This window comes from Megalobrama amblycephala, linkage group LG21 (assembly GCF_018812025.1).
Source record: "Megalobrama amblycephala isolate DHTTF-2021 linkage group LG21, ASM1881202v1, whole genome shotgun sequence".
Lineage (NCBI taxonomy): Eukaryota > Metazoa > Chordata > Actinopteri > Cypriniformes > Xenocyprididae > Megalobrama > Megalobrama amblycephala.
Window position 1 is genome coordinate 28,309,586 of NC_063064.1, and position 18,202 is coordinate 28,327,787.

The 18,202-nt window shown below is 36.2% G+C and overlaps 1 protein-coding gene across 4 annotated transcripts in view; it reads right to left on the bottom strand.

Annotated features, from left to right (window-relative positions):
• Positions 1–1,608: 1,608 nt before the first annotated feature.
• elk4 (ETS transcription factor ELK4) overlaps positions 1,609–18,202 on the bottom strand; it is a 163,362-nt gene continuing 146,768 nt past the window's right edge. For all 4 annotated transcript variants that reach the window (XM_048172687.1, XM_048172688.1, XM_048172691.1 and 1 more), the window contains 2 exons: positions 2,052–2,162; positions 1,609–1,863 (listed from right to left, as the gene is read on the bottom strand). In XM_048172687.1, coding sequence (XP_048028644.1) covers positions 2,149–2,162 — 14 coding nt within the window. In that variant the 3' untranslated portion in view covers positions 1,609–1,863; positions 2,052–2,148. The remainder of the gene's footprint in view (positions 1,864–2,051; positions 2,163–18,202) is intronic.

An 18,202-nucleotide genomic window follows, 5' to 3' on the forward strand; every position in this document is an offset into this window, starting at 1 on the left:
AAAATGCGATAGAGGCGTCTGTGTGAAATTCCTTTCATGGGGGACTAGGTTGCACATTTCCCCCTCTTTTTCTGGAAGCCACAGCTAATTTTACGCACCCTTATCTGGCCCCTTTTCGCTGGCAAGGCGCCTGCTTCTGCATGGGTCGGAGGCACTGGGCCATTTGCCACGCTTCGAAGACGGAGCGAGAGAGAGATGCTCCTTGGGGTCTCTCCCTGCTCAGAGGATGTGGGGTGGCTCTCCTCCTGTTTCCATGGCAGCGCCGGGCTTTATTAGAATCCCGTTCCAGATGCGGCACAACAGCCTTCTGTCCCTGCCCCCTTCGTGCTCGAGCCATCTTTCCCCCCCTGCCTCATGCCCCCTGACTGTTTTCCAACGGTTAAGAAACTTGTCAAAAGTGAGGGATGGCACGGCGCGTTGATAAATGAAGCGTAATGGGATAACCGCCGCACGATTTCACACTCCGATAGCCCGTGGCACTGCCGCTACTCAAGGCAACCCGTTCCCCGTGCCACATTGGGGGAAAGTGCCCGTGACCGAGTCTTTCCTGTCACCAGTATCCCTCTGGCCTAAACCTCTGCGATAAGATACGACACCTCTGCCACGTTGGTGCAAAATTCAGAATTGAAGAATTGTCTCCCTTTGAATTCATGAGTGTGGATTTGAATTGAATTGGCAACAACGGACGAGAAGCTGGAATTTGAGTTGGAAAGAATTTTTACTAAATTGCAATTATAAGAAATTCAACACAGGTAATGCATTCTGGGAAATTAAGTGTTCTTCCACCCTGGTCTACAAAAATATATCATATAATAATTAAAAAAATTAAAATCAAAAGATTAAATAGAAAAATATTAGAATATAAGAACATAAAAATACATCAAAAATAAAATATTAAAATTTATATATTAATAAAAATTAATATACGATTAAACACACAAATATATATATATATATATATATATATATATATATATATATATATATATATATATATATATATATATATATATAGTATTAAAATATCAAAAATATTTTAAAAGAAATACCAATTAAAATATTTAATACAAAATATTAAAAAAAAAAATTAGATAAAAAACATCTCATTTATTTATTAAATCTAACATTAATTAGATTTAATTAAAAAAAAAATATATATATAAAATATATAAATATACTGTATATATACGTTATACTTATATATAATAAATGTGTTAAAGTATGAAAGTATAAAAATATAAATATAAATATTAAATAGACAAAATACTTAAAATTAAAATGTAAATAAAAAATATAATATAAATAAAAAATATATAAAAATATATAAACAAATGAAACAAATATTTAATATAATTTATTGCATCTAATTTATTTATTAAATCTACTATTGATTAGAGATTTCCCTCTATATATCTCTGTCTCTCTATTATCTATCTCTCTATCTCTGTCTATCCATCCATCCATCCATCCATGTCTGTTATGCCTATAAACATTCAGACTTGTAAATTGTAAGTTTTTCACAACTTTCAAACAAGATTTTGTCAAGTCACCATTCAGAGTTTGTTGTGATTACTTATTAAGTTGAAAATTAATTATATGAATCTCTATGAATTTCAGTCATTCTATTTATTGCATTACAATTCGAATTGCAATTCTGCATCCTGTTTGCTACCTCAATTTAAATTCAATTCACTTTGAATGGCATTCCCAATTCAATTCAGAATGGTGCACAACCCTTAAAAATTGACAACATCGTTCACCAGTGAGAGGGAGAAACGTACAGACTCTGTTGAGGGCATCCGGAGCATCCTGTTTTCTGACGTCTTAAGTACTTTCCGATCCAAATACGTGTTACGTCCCGAGCTGAAAATAAAGAGCAATGGAAAATGAGATGATTTAGCAGGCTATTATGGGCTATTATTTTTGTTAGACAGCCCTCTGGGTGTGGGGTGCCAAAACGTGGGCCTGACACCCATTAGCCAAACTCATCCATGTGCATGTCACGGTCAATAAGACCCCACTAAAATGTCATCGCCCTAATAGCTACTTACTGCCAGAGCACACACAGGACCCATCTCACGGTCCTCTTATCACGATGGTTCGCAGGCGTCCCATGCAGCTTAGCGGGAGATAATAGCTTTCCAAGCATCACGATTCAGCATCTGGAAAAGAAAGGCCAAATTATTTTTCTCTGTTCATGGGTACGGTTAGCATGCTAGTCTTTCCCGTTTCCTTACAGTATTGTACAGAAAGGACAGCGTAGGGAATAGGGATGCAGTGATGGATGATGGCTAGAATACTAAACAATCCGCTGGGTATTACAAAAGCCCGTCTTACAGGCGGAGTTAAATTTGTTTGTATTGCCAGCTCAAATGCGAAGGATTAGCGAGAATGTGAGGAGAATTCTTAAGTTGGCAGATGTGAGGCGACCTTGTCACACACAGGAAGGACGGCCGTTTGCAACAGGGAGACTACAGTTATAGACATAACGCATTCATGCGAGAATTTCAGGCTTGTATTGATGAGGGCGATGAAGCTTTGCCACTTCTAATGAGCGACGTGTGAGAGAACTGAAAATGTGGACGCATTAATGTAGCCAACCTACACCTTTGCAATTCTTCTGGAAGGTGATTTTAATAGCAAACTTAAACATAATACAGCCAATAACATTCCTGTAGCTCAAATAGAAAAGCATGGTGCTAGCAATGCCAGAGTTTTGGGTTCAAGGCCCAGGGAATGCATGCACTGATGCAATGCAAATGAATGCATGTCGCTTTGGATAAAATAATAATATAGGAGTATTCACTCTTGCTTTTAAATGCATTTGCTAATTTTATGTGACTTGTGTGAGCATACAGGTCAATTGCTCCTGTAATAATTGACATTTGACTGTATAAATATGCATATGTAATTACGCTTACAATATCAATCACGTCAATGTTACCACTGTACAGCATTTCCAGCGTATTACAATAAGGCCCAATCTTTTAGATTTTTAGATATTATATAAAAAAAATATTAAATATTTGAATATATTACATTTTTATATAATATATATGGGCTATTCTATAGAATTGGTGCAAACTGATGTGCCACAACCATAAAACACATTTAAAAAGCATTTAAGTATTCAAATCTTAGATGTTTACTAAGATCCTTCTATTGTGTATTTAATCCCACAATAATATTTAAAATATCAGTAAGCTTAATATATATAAAATCATCGTTTATTGGGTACTTTCAATTGGGAGGTGACTGTCCCTAACCCCTAAATTTCAACTTCTGAAAATTATAATGAAATAATTTTTGCAATTTTTTTATTTTTTTAAAACAATTGAAGTTAAATTTTATATATATATATATATATATATATATATATATATATATATATATATATATATATATATATATTTTCTTTGTAAAACATGAAATTTTGAGTAAAAAAATGTGTCCCGAATTTTCACGTCACTACCGAAACAGTGTATGTTTTAGTCCATTGGCTGAGACTGATTTTAACCACACTTCTACATTTTTTTAAAATCAGGAAATATTCCTGTGTCCCTCTCTCTCATAGCCTCTCTTTCATAGAAGATAGATCAGTTTGAGGTAAATGTGTTCAAAAGCCTGAAAATCTGTGTGTAACTTTAAAAAAAGGTCACTACCAAACACATTTTTATGCAATTAAGCAAACTTTTTTGGGTGTTATTCCATAAAAAAACCATTTTTTTTTTATGTGTGTGTGCAACTTATGTGTGTGCTAGGCTCAAAAGTATCTAAAATTGTCACTACCGAAACAGTCACGGCCGAAACATGGTGAAGTTTCAGTTGTGACATTGTTTTTTTTGGGTGTAACTCGATAAAATATAGTTTTTGTGTGTATGCAACTGTTCAGAACTGTAAGAGCTAACCACATGCTGATTATCATATTTGAGCTAGGTTCAAAAGTATCTATAATTGTCACTACCAAAACAGTCACGACCGAAACGTGAAGTTGCGATTGTGACGTCATTGTTTTTTTGGGTGTTATTTGATAAAATATAGTTTTTGTGTGTGTACAACTGTTCAGAACTGTGAGAGCTAACCATATGCAGATTAGCTTCTTTGAGCTAGGCTCAAAAGTATCTAAAATTGTCTCTACTGAAACAGTCACGACCGAAACATGTCCTGAAGTTACACATAATCCTTTATTTGGGGGAAATAACTCAATTTTAGCACAGTTATGAAAATCATTAATATTTTATTATGTTTTAGTATGCAAGTTAAAATTCTGTAATTTGATATGGTCGCTACCAAAACATTACCATCACTATACCGAAAATGTGCAGTTACGACCAAAACATGGGATATTTTGTCAAAAATAAAGTATATTGAATTATTAACTAACATGTTATTATAGTTTAGCTCAATTTATATTCTGAATCCTTAACTTTGAAATCAGTATGATAATATGCCTTTTACAAAGAAAGATTGGATTCAAAATACAAGAAATCTCATAGATTACACTTGAAATATTGTTAAAATTGTAATTGTTATTGATTTACCTGTGAAAACTTTTTAATAAAATAGCAAAAAATATGTTTAAAAGGTAGATGTAAACAAAATCTTAATAGGTCAATGTAAGTATATATATAAACAGTGCATTTGTATATAATATTTTATATATATATATATATATATATATATATATATATATATATATATATATATATATATATATATATATATATATATATATATATATATATAAAAAATATTTATTATAAAAAAATAATATATACATTTGAAGTACAATTGAACTATATAATGTATAGTGCAACCCAAAAACCTGTGAAAAAAATGACCTGTGCCTTGTGCTCACAAAACTTGGAGGCAAGTTTATAGCTTTAAACAGCGTCATCTCAACAAGTATCTGCCTCATATTCCCTCCGCAAGTAATAGAAGCAGCCGAATGTGTTCTTGGCATTTATGTGCAAGAGTGACACTGGAAAATGCATAATTCATTTTCATTTGTGAGAAATAAATTGGGGAGGGTGGGGAGGGGGAGGCTCTGCTCCAATATCTCAACGCACGCCTCTCTCTGAGACAGCTGGATGCACGTGGCTGGGTAATAACATTAAATTGGTTCTGTCAGGTAATTTCTACAAGTGTTAGCCACACTGGAGGCTGGGATGCACCGCAATCAGAAGAGAAGGAATCTTGGGGGGAGGAAGGGGGGTATCGCATCACGGCTCATCCTAAACTGCTCTGTGGCCGCCTCCTCCCTCCTCGCCGCCTGGCCTCCATGAAGGTAATTGCAATCTGGGCTTGACGCTGTAAATATTGACCCTCTTGACCTGTTTCTCTGATGGGATTCTAACTGGGGACGTCACTTTTGGGGGTGTGTGGGAATGTGTGTGGGTTAGAGAGTGCGTTATATAGAAACACTGAAACTGAAAGATCAGATGGTACCGAATATATGCGTGTATATATATATGTGTGTGTGTGTATATATATATATATATATATATATATATATATATATATATATGCTGTCAAAGCTTTACATGCACAAGCTCATAATACATTCTCTTTCATTACAGAACTGAGGTTTGCATTCTGCAATGGAAGAACATCAGTCCAGTTTTCATCTTTATGGCCTCGTACATGCTGCCACTGTTCTGTACAGACAGAATTTATTTGTTTATGAGAATGACAATCACATTATGCAACCAAGTTCACTCACATTCACATAAAGAGAGAACGTTGTGTTTAAAAAAAAGAGTTTAACAAAGACAAAAAAAAACCTGTGCCTCTATTGACAGCGGTTCACAAAATTTTCAATGCCTGATTAAAAAAGTAATCCGTTATTGTGATATCTAGTTCTAGATAGACAAAAGAGCTTTTCTTTAACAGTTAGCATAATGTGAAGCAAGTAAGCTAAGCTTGCAAAAAGTAATGAAATGTTTAATTTGACTGTTTTTAACTTTGGCAATATTATATGATGTATATGTAACTTAAACTAATAATTAACAGAGTTTCATACAGTGAAGTCACGATTAATATATATATATATATATATATATATATATATATATATATATATATATGATTATCGGATGAAGGGTGAAGTGGCATCTGAGGCCCAAATCTTTCCCACACCTTCATTTTGAGCCTTGACACCTGCTTCTTAACTTACCTTGCAGGCTTCTATAGTTCTCTCCCCTACTAATAAAGCCGTGCAATGACGTTTGAGCTGAAACAAGTTGCTCTTTCAGGAAGTTTATAATGTTCTACTGACACCGGCGTCTCCTATTACTCTTGATCTATGGGCTCTGTAAGGTCATTTCATCCCCGTGGCAACACCAACGTCACGCTGTTCCTTGACTCACAGCTTAGACAAATGCCACTGACCGCTACTGATCTCAAACAAACAATCGGTTCTCTTGGCGAGCGGTCCTTCCCATCGCTAATGTCAGCCTCACAAACACTAACTCTGACTGACCCAAACACCAACGCATAAACAAAGCAAAAAGCCATCCATGCAATCACAGTGTCTGCGGATGGTGGGAAGGTTCAGTCTCATCGCTTTGTTCCAACTCGTAAGATCTTAAGTTTGGTGGTGTTTGATAAGACAAGCAACCAATCAAAACACCTTAGAAACTGCTAAAAGACACTCAGAACATCTTAACCATATAGTAATGCCCTGACAACCACCTACAACACTCATCATGGTGACTAGTTTGGTACGGGCAAGAACCACTCACATTTTCTTCAGAGAATGTAAAAATCTAGTGCGTATGGCTCTTTCTCTTTTCCTTTCCTCTCCCAGGCTGATATTTTGGGGTCTGGGGCCATCTACAGATCTAACGAAGTGGAGATGAAGCAAATGGGCTGCAGTGAAGCACACAGGCTAAAAGTCTGCTGGTCCAAACTAGATTTTAATCATGTCACTGGTATTTGACATCAGCACTGGGAAGTCCAGTGCTTTTTAGTGAAGTGGTTCGTTCATCTCAATAAGTCAGTTCAAAAAACCAATTAATCACTCAAAAGTTTTCTTAAAAGTCTCATGTTCCTTTTTATTCAATTTTATGTGAATTCTTTAGTGATGTTTGCTAAAACAAGAATTACTATTGCTTGCTCATACTTACGAAAAGAGGTTTGAAAACATGCGACTGTATTCTGCTGTCTTTGTTTATGAGTATTACTCCTTATTGAGTCCCAAGTAAATTATTCAGTATCTCTGCAATCATGAGCTTGCAGCCTGAATTGATGAGATAAAAAACAAACAAACAGTAAAATAATGGCAAAAAAAAACTTTCAACAAATGATTCTTATGAACTGAATGAATCTTGTTAATTAGTTGCTTTGATTCAGTCTGACAAATCCTTCACTGAATCATTGAATCAACATCTGACTCACTTACCGAACTGCAAGTTTTCATTGTGATGTACACTTTAAAATGAAGCACGCAAAACATAAATTAGCATAACTGGCTGTTCATTTGTAACATTTGTAATAAAATGAGAATTTAATAATAATAAAAAAAAATATATTAGAGCTGTAAAATCAATTATCTAATAGCATTTAACATAAAAAGTTTGTAAATATATAATACGTGTGTATGTGTGTGTGTGTATATATATATAAAAAAATATATATATACATACATATATATGTGTGTGTGAATATATATATATATATTTATATATATATAACTGATGAGACACACATGACAATCTCATGCGATTAATCGTGCAGCCCTAATATATATATATATATATATATATATATATATATATATATATGCACACACACGCATATATGTATATATGCACACTATATATTTACAAATATTTGTTAGATGCGATTAATCGCGATTAATCGATTTGCCAGCACTTACACACTCATACTCACACACGTCTATCTATCTATCTATCTATCTATCTATCTATCTATCTATCTATCTATCTATCTATCTATCTATCTATCTATCTATACACACACACATACATGTGTAAGAGTATAAGTGTATGTAAGTGCTGTCAAATCGATTAATCACGATTAATCACATCTAACATAAAAGTTATATATACAAGTATATAAATATATAAACAAACTTTTATGTTAGATGTGATTAATCATTATTAGTCAATTTGAAAGCAATAATTTATATACAAATACTAATATGGTTACCAAGGTGTTGCTACATTTTTGCTATGGTAAGATTTTTTATGATGTTAATAATAATAATGTATTATAAATATTTATTATTATTACTACCTTAGCAACCTTTGTGGCTGTGATTTCTTAAAAAACAAAACACAAATCTTTTAAATAATGCTACATATCACTATGTATTCAAATAAGATTTACAAATAGTTTTAAGTATTGTGTTCACGGCCTATGATTCATGCCACCCACCTCAGTTTTACTCCCAAACAAAATCATTGTAAATAAGTTTGACAGAATCATTAAACAGAAGAAGAAAAAGAAGCTGTGTAAACGTAGTTCTGATTTAAGCTGTGTATTTTTTTTTTTTTCACAAATCTAAAATAAGCACCTCATTAACTGCTTTGACGTGCCTTCTCCATGCTTTCTCAGGTGAATCTGAAATCAATCGTTCTTTCAGGTCAAAAGGCATTATCTCTACACCCAATGCAATTTCAGCAACTGAGGCGAAGGCAAAAGTTTCAGGCTTGAGGAGCTTATTAGCGTTTAATTTCCTCTCCAGACACAATGCAGCTCTTTCTAAGGCTGTGGAGGAGCAAATAGTTCCCATAACATGGCATTGTTATAAAACTATGGCCTACAAGCTAGCTAATGGTCAGCGCTTTGTCCTTTCTCAACTGAACTCGGGCCGCTTTTGTGCCACAGGTAGAAGCAGGTGCAAAGAACCTAATTCCTTTTCCATCCCCTTCTAACCCCTTCCACACTCTTCCCCTCCTCATAGACAGACAATCAATACTTTATCAGCCGCCAGACAGCTAAAGCTACAGCCGCGCCACTAGAGAAGCAATTAGCCGCCTTAACAAAGACGGACGCTTGTCTCCATCCCGAACAAAAGGAAGCGACAGCCGGGAGAGAGAAAACAAACTCCACATCAAGGTGTTTTTGTCACTTTGCATTTGGATGCCAAGCGCCTCACGCCGGCCCCTAATGGATATTGAATAGACAGGCGCACATTAGGAAACCGCAGCAAACAAACAAATAGCCCTTATCGGGGCAGGCTATTCATTTGAAAAGCAACGTGGGAACCCTGAGGGGACCCTTGAAGAGAAAACAAGAGAGGGACCGAAAGAGAGAGACACTTCTTTGTTCCACTCATCCCCGGAGCATTCGCCACCGTTACGTTTTTCCCGCTACGATCATTCAAAGCTAATTGGGTGACAGGGAGTTCTGAGTCGGCAATATCGCATGTTTGCTTTGACACAAAGGCGAAACTCAGCAGGGCAAGATGGCGCGTAAACAAGCGTGACAGTCGCTCCTGACGCTCCACCATTCATTTGTTAATTAAGACGGATGACTCATTACGGTCTTGTAAGCTACGTGCGCTATGGGGAGAGACGGAGAGAGACGCTTCACTCCGGTGTCAGTTGTATAATTGATGCCAGAGCTTGCTGAAGATCTGACGCGCTCTTCCCTCACATGTTTTCAACGAGACGAGGGCCTTTCATTCACTGATGACACACAGGAGGCAGCGTGGGTAAGCCTGCGGCAGAACATACACTAGCCTACGCACTTCAAAAAGGGCATCGTATACTGTACAGCGCCGACACGCACGCGTCATTTCACACGCCGCTTCCAAAAAAAAAAAGAAAATCTGTCTCGAAGGGCAAGCCAGATTCTAGATTCAACCTCAGACGGCGTGTCCAACAACCACACGGTCTGTTCGCAGTCCGCCCGTCACGCGCAAATGGCTGGCACTGTCTGAAAACGGCAGTTTTAATCTGAGGCCAGTTGCATAAACACAGCCATTATGTTAAGACCTGGTGTCTTAATATCTAGTATGACCCACTAGCAGTTAATAAAGGGACAGTCAGTCTTACTCTTTGGTAATTAGACCAATCTACTTTTTTATGCAACTTAGCCTTAGCAGTTTATGCAACCAGACCCTGATTGGTTGAGTAAGTCGTAGGGTGACTTCAATGAGTTTTTCATTCAAAATAACAAAAAATTCTTAAAACAAAATGCATTTAGTTGAAAATCTGCACTGTTATATGCAGTGTTGATTTCAGGCAAAGGATTTCGACAAAAATACTTAAGAATAGGATTTTTGTGGTGTGGACATTTGTACAGCTATCAGTTGAGCACGTTTACATGATTCACACATTAAACATGGACTCAGGCACAAATAGGTGATAGTAAAGACAATATTAATGTTGCAAAAGATAATTTCAAATAAATGCTGGACTTTTGAACTTTCTATTCATTAAAGAATCCTGGAAAAAAAAAATATCACGATTTCCACAAAAACATTAAAGGTCCCGTTCTTCGCGATCCCATGTTTCAAACTTTAGTTAGTGTGTAATATTGTTGTTAGAGTATAAATAAAATCTGTAAAATTTTAAAGCTCAAAGTTCAATGCCAAGCGAGATATTTTATTTAACAGAAGTCGCCTACATCGAACGGCCAGTTTGGACTACATCCCTCTACTTCCTTCTGTAATGACGTCACTAAAACAGTTTTTTGACTAACCTCCGCCCACAGGAATACACAAGAGTTGCGTTTGTAGAGTGTGTTTGTCGCCATGTCGTCGAAACTCTGTTATTTTCATCCCGCAGTCCAATCACCGGGTCTGATTCCGGCTCAAATTGATAGGGTAAAATTAAAGACATGTTTACAATAACACTGAGCGCATGCATCTCCACGTTATGGTAAGAGGCGTGACCTTTCCGGGCAAGATGCGCTCAGAGCTGTCGAATCACAACACAGGAACCGCTGGCACAATCAGAACTCGTTACGTATTTCTGAAGGAGGGACTTCATAGAACAAGGAAGTCATCAGCCCGTTTTTATGACAGTGGAAACAGCGGTATACAGATAAGTAAATTATGTGAAAAATACTGTTTTTTTTACACGCGAAACATGAACACATGTTATATTGCACACTATAAACACAATCAAAGCTTCAAAAAACCACGAAAAACGGGACCTTTAAGCAGCATAACTGTTTTCAACACTGATAATAATCAGAAATGTTACTTGAGCATGAATCAGCATATTAGAATGATTTCTGAAGGATCATGTGACACTGAAGACTGGAGTAATGATGCTGAAAATTCAGCTTTAATCACAGGAATGAATTACATTTTAAAATATTAGTTCTTCTGTGAAATATTTCACAATATTACTGTATTTTTAATCAAATAAACAGCCTTGATGAACACAAGACTTCTTTCAAAAAGAGTTTAAAAAATTGACCGAACTCACACTTTTGGAAGGTTGTGAATGTTTGAGCTTGTACAGTTTGTAGCATGATTTCAGCTAAAGAAAAACAATTTATGGTACCATTGTTGGCAGATTTTTTTTCCTTAAATTATTTATACAGATTTTTACACAGATTTTAGACTTTACCCCTTCAATTAGACAGCTGTTCTTATATAAGGTTGAAATAGCTGGCTGTGGGAGTTAATAATATGGCCGCAAAGTGAACTGACTTGCTTTAAAGTACTCATTAATTTTGAACAGACAGAATCTTTGATCACATAGTCTACAGCAATTTTCCACTTATTTTCTGTACACTGTTTAGGAAGACTGTCTTGTAACATTTTAAATGTGGCATTTATTCTAGGCCAGCTTATCCTGACTAGGATTTGGTAACACTTTGCCAAAAGTACTTTAATGCATTAATTATGCCTTGTAATGCACCTTATAATGCATTGCATGGTCTCATGAATAATTGTAACCACAGTTATAATACACTATAATGCTACTTATGTTATGTCTATAGAAATATTATGCAAGTTTAATCAGTGTTGGGTAAGTTACTCTTAAAAAGTAATAAATTACAAGCTACTAATTACATCTTCAAAAGTGTTGTATACTCTAAAAAAGTATTTGATTACTTTTTAATAATTACTTTCTAAATACTATATCAACCTCGACCAGTTGAACAATACACTTTTACTGCACATTTAATTCTTTCAAATAAACAATATACAATTGCATAATTTATTCTTGAACTGACCAAAGTGTGTTAACGGTGAAGTTTACATTAAAAACATACATTTCAACATTAAATTTAATGTTAAATCCACTATTGATTTATATAGAATTGTACTATAGTCTATACAGTAGGTCTGCATGATAAATCACAATTTATTGCAAATTTTATCACACATGATTTGGCAAAGGCCGATTATTTTATGCGCAGCTTGTCAGAGCTGTACGGCTCTGTGATCAGTAGCAAATGCTTCTCCATCTGAATGCCAGAGGGCGCTCTTGCGCAGAAACTCCAAATATGCCCTGCTGCAGAAGTAGATAACACGCATCATTCCAGGAAATCCCTATGTGCATCATACTATCACTGTAGCTGAATAAACAGAGGATTGAAATGCTTTGATTGATTAAACATGACTAATAAACACACGACTGCCTTATTCTGTGTAAGAAGCCACATTGTCTCACAGAAGGATGCTCAACTGTCGTTATGAAGCTTGGAATAAAAACATGTTATTAAATGTTGTCTTTTGTTGGACAAGATGTTAATAAATGCTCATGTCTGGAAAGATGTTTGATGCGTGTTGCTTTTTCAAACTCGCAGTGCTTTCAGATGGATCAGAATTTGGAGCCATACTTCATTGACAAGCTGCACACAAAAAACAAACAAACAAACAAAAAAAATAATCGCACTAAGAATCGCGTTTAAAGGGTTAGTTCACCCAAAAATGAAAATTCTGATTCATTTATGCTCCGAAGCTTCCTGAAGCAGTGTTTTGAAATCGGCCATCACTAAATAAGTCGTTATTTTGGTTTTTTTTGGCGCTCCAAAAATATTCTCATCGCTTTATTATATTAATATTGAACCACTGTACTCACATGAACCGATTTAAATATGTTTTTAGTACCTTTATGGATCTTGAGAGAGGAAGTGTCATTGCTTCCTATGGAGGCCTCACGGAGCCATCGGATTTCAACTAAAATATCTTAATTTGTGTTCCGAAGATTAACGAAGGTCTTACGGGTGTGGAACGGCATGAGGGTGAGTAATAAATGACAGAATTTTCATTTTTGGGTGAACTAACCCGTTAAGCACGATGAATGTTATTTTTCGTATAGTGCGATACATCAAGCAGCTATACTATACAGTATTTAATGCAGTTACATCAGAAGTAACTGTAATTAAATTACAGAAAAGGTAATCCCTTAACTGTACTTTTTCAAGGGAAAGGTAATTAAATTACAGTAATTAGTATACTTATTAATTACACCCAACACTGAGTATAATACATTAAAACACATGACAATGTGCACATATTATAATGCATTTTAACTTTGGTTACAAATATTTATGAAAAGATATACATACATTATAATGCATACCCATATGGCTTTAATACCTAAAGTTTTATTTACAAAACAGTCAGATGGTCTGTTCTTCTCTAAGAAGGCAGATTTAGCTGCAATGAGCAGCAGACTTTATGTTGATTGATGAACATCAACATGAGATTAGATTCACGCTTACAGTGGCAGCTGCCCGCTTTTCTAAAATGAGTCGAACTCTCGCAGTCTAGAGATACGGAGCGCTTGGATGTCCTTGGTCGACTGCGCGTGGCACTCGTTGAGCAGTGGGAGCTGGTTTTTAATGGAAAGCGAACAGTGGGAGAGAATCTCCCGTTTGAACGCGGGAGCCCCCGCACTACATACACACATACACGGCCGATGAGTAACATGAACGCAAGCGCTGGGTGAATGGATACGGCTTCATGAATTCAACATCCTCCTCAACACGTGCACATATGACAGGCTGAGGACGTGCAGCAGGCAGAACAGCGGGAATCAGTCTGAATCAAGCCCACTTTCTCTTTCTGTCGCTGTCAATCATAACATATCTCCCCATCTTTCTCTTTCTACCCCTCGTGCACAATCCATCCCAGAATCCTTTGCTTTCATTACCAGAGGCGAGATGCCCTGCTCACCCGCTGTCTGTTTGGCCCTCACCTCTCTCTGAAGTGACCAAGACCTGCATCACATTCACATCACACATTCGACATTTAGAACCAATGAAATGCTGCTAAACACATCGAGTTCCCTGCATCCCCTACATGAAGTGAGACTGACTATATATACACCAGCATTTGCTTTAAAGGAATAATTCACACAATATCCAGAGTTTCAGGGTGTTATGATTTGTGAAAACACTTTCTGTGTCCTTTTTCTGGAATTCTTAACATAAGATTTTATGTGAATACTGCACTTTATCTCTATGCTAATAATTCTTCACACTGTCTAAGATACATGTGCAGATGCATAAACTTAAGTTTAATATTATGATGGTAATAATTTACATTAAAGTTCAATGTTTAATATGCATTAGGAACCCTAACAATAAACTTTTTTTTTCACCAGTATTTTTAAATATGCTTTTGTTCATTTTAAAGGGGACCTATAATGCCCCTTTTACAAGATGTAATATAAGTCTCTGGTGTGTGTCTGAAGTACCCACAGATAATTTATTATTATCTTGTCAAATTTGCCCCTATTTGGGTGTAGGCAAAAACACTGTGTTTTTGTGTGTCCCTTTAAATGCAAATGAGCTGCTGCTCCCAGCCCCCTTTCCAGAAGAGGGCGGAGCTTTAACAGCTCAACAACAACAAAGCTGGAGAATCTCACGCAGCCAAAATGAGGATTGTCAGTAACGGTGTTCAGCCTTACATTGTTCAAACCGGAGTCGACACTGATGGAGAGACTCAGGAACAAGTTACAACTTTTAGAATGAAACTGGACGTTTCTGAATGGTTAGTGGATAAATTTTTGTAGTTGCTGTGGAGTTGATTCAATTCATCCACTAGCATGTGTCGTCATGTTAATCTTTTGTGTAAATCCAGTGTTGAATTGACCCTCGTTTGTGAAGCAGTCCGGCGTAAAATGACGGCATGACAACAACACTCTACTACAACAACTCTTTTTATTTATACAAGATAATTTATAATACCTAATTTAATAAATAAAATAGGTTGAAATTATTTACTTATATTTAGAAATAAATATTAAATATATTATAAAAATATATAATTTTTATTATGAAATATAATTTAATATTTTACAAGTAGAATTTAATATTAACCTAAATACTGTAAAAATAGTTATTTCTTGACTGATGTTAACGTTTAAACCTTATTGTAAAGTGGCACTATTTTTATTATTAAATTACTTTAAGAATGGTCCATAGACATACCTGATCTGTATTATTAAACTTAATTTTTCTCTACATAAATAGATATCTTTAACATGTTTTTCCATGCAGTTAAAGGTGCCCTAGAATCAAAAATTGAATTTACCTTGGCATAGTTGAATAACAAGAGTTCAGTACATGGAAATCACATACAGCGAGTCTCAAACTCCATTGTTTCCTCCTTCTTATGTAAATCTCATTAGTTTAAAAGACCTCCGAAGAACAGGCGAATCTCAACATAACACCGACTGTTACGTAACAGTCGGGATCATTAATATGTACGCCCCCAATATTTGCATATGCCAGCTCATGTTCAAGGCATTAGACAAGGGCAGGCAGTATTAACGTCTTGATTGTGCACAGCTGAATCATCAGACTAGGTAAGCAAGCAAGGACAATAGCAAAAAATGGCAGATGGAGCAATAATAACTGACATGATCCATAATATCATGATATTTCTAGTGATATTTGTAAACTGTCTTTCTAAATGTTTTGTTAGCATGTTGCTAATGTACTGTTAAATGTGGTTAAAGTTACCATCGTTTATTACTGTATTCACGGAGACAAGAGAGCCGTCGCTATTTTAATTTTTAAACACTTGCAGTCAGTATAATTCATAAACACAACTTCATTCTTTATAAATCTTTCCAACAGTGTGTAATGTTAGCTTTAGCCATGGAGCACCATCAAACTCATTCAGAATCAAATGTAAACATCCAAATAAATACAATACTCACATGATCCGATGTATGCATGCAGCATGCATGACGAACACTTTGTAAAGATCCATTTTGAGGGTTATATTAGCTGTGTGAACTTTGTTTATGCAATGATAGAGTCGAGAGCTCGGGAGGGGGCGGAGAGCGCGAGCAATTAAAGGGGCCGCAGCCTGAATCGGTGCATTTCCAATTATGACCCAAAATAGGCAGTTAAAAAAATTAATTTAAAAAAATCGATGGGGTATTTTGAGCTGAAACTTCACAGACAAATTCAGGGGACACCTTAGACTTATATTACATCTTGTAAAAAAAAAACGTTCGATGGCACCTTTAACACAGTGATCAGATGACAAGTTCCAAAACACGCTATAAAAGTATGTTAAACGCATTGTACTGTAATGGAAGTTACATACATACATACATACTATATACACAGTCACAATGATTTTGCCAAGTAAGAATATTTAGCCCTAACCCTATCCCTACACTCTAAAAAATGCTGGGTTAAATATGGACATATAAACAAATATGGACAAATATTGGGTTGTTTTCACCCAGCCATTTTTTCAACCAATTTTGGATTTATTTTTTAGCCAGCAATATAGTAATATAGTAAAAGGCATGTTTTTGCTCACCACCAAATAGGGGCAAATTTGTGGGGTATTTTAAGCTGAAATTTGACCAGACCAGAGACTTATATTACATCTTCTGAAAGAGGGCATAACAGGTGCCCTTTACCCAACCTGCTGGGCTTGTCCATATTTAACCCAACTTGGGTTGTGTTTAACCCAGCGTTTTTTAGAGTGTAAAATCAGAGGGAAATGATAATAACACTGATGTAGAAGCACCTAACCCTGGTTGTAAACCTAATGTTGACAAATTGTAAACTTGTCCCTCAAATCTGACTGGTTGATTGGAATGTTGTTCCAGGGTCAACAAAGATGTTGTACTTGGTGAAATCACGTTCACCTTATATACACACCTTACAGACTGGCAAGGACAACTTTCAATATGCCAAAAAAAATAAATAAATAAATAAAATCTGGACTTTCCATGCATATCTGTTCATCTGTACAAAATGACAGACTTCATAATCTCCCTACCAATTAAAACCCAATCTAGGTCCAGCATTTTCAGTTTACTACTCCTTTAAGCGTGCATACAGTATGTGTCTTTACATGCATAATATACGTTCCTCCGTTCTGCCTCCATATGTCCCTGCTGGCGTTTATCCCTCTCTCCATCTCAACGACATCCCTGTCTCATGTTATCTCTCTCCCACACACGTTCTGTCTTTTAAAGCCGTGTATCTATCGCTCTCACTCCCCTTTCAGCTCGTCCATTCATTCCGTCTATCTCCCCTTGTCTCTTTCCGTCTCTCTGATAGACTGAGCGCAAAAAAGGAACTACTTTTCTCCCAATATCACCGTTTCCATCTACTTTTCCGCCCCCTTTTCTTCTCCATCTCAAAACCCAGACAGATGTCTCATCCCTTTTCTCTGAGATCTCTGACAGCTAAGACGAATCGCACAACATATAGAATGCGTTCATCTGTTAAAAAAAAAAAAAAAAATTATTAAATAAAACAACAAAAAACATTGGAATTATGTGTCTGCAGTCAGGCCGCATCTCAGCGAGTGCGATTACTGTGATATCAGAGTGTGTCCTCTACGAAATGGGTTTTACAGGATTTCATTTGCTCTATATGAGGGAATCAGGTGCAGAATAGGACATCTACTTTACTGGTGTGATAGACATGGAGACATGCGACCCAGGGCAACACATATTACACACACACACACACACACACACACACACACACACACACACACACTCACTAGTTATCATGTGGCAGCTGTGAGGAAGTTTGACACCGACTGCCGTTTCTCTTTGTTATCCAGACAATCGGAGCGGAGCAGAATGTTTCTTCTCTCTCCGCTCTATATAAAGCTTTGGGCTGCAGTGTCTGTCAGAGGGATACTAAGTTTTCGACAGAGGAACTTACTGTACGATTCAAAGTGAAACTTTAGAGGAAAAGAATTCCTGGAGTGGGTTGGGGATGTGTTGAGAATTACAACGTCCCTAAGAAGGAAGATACAGACATATCTGAC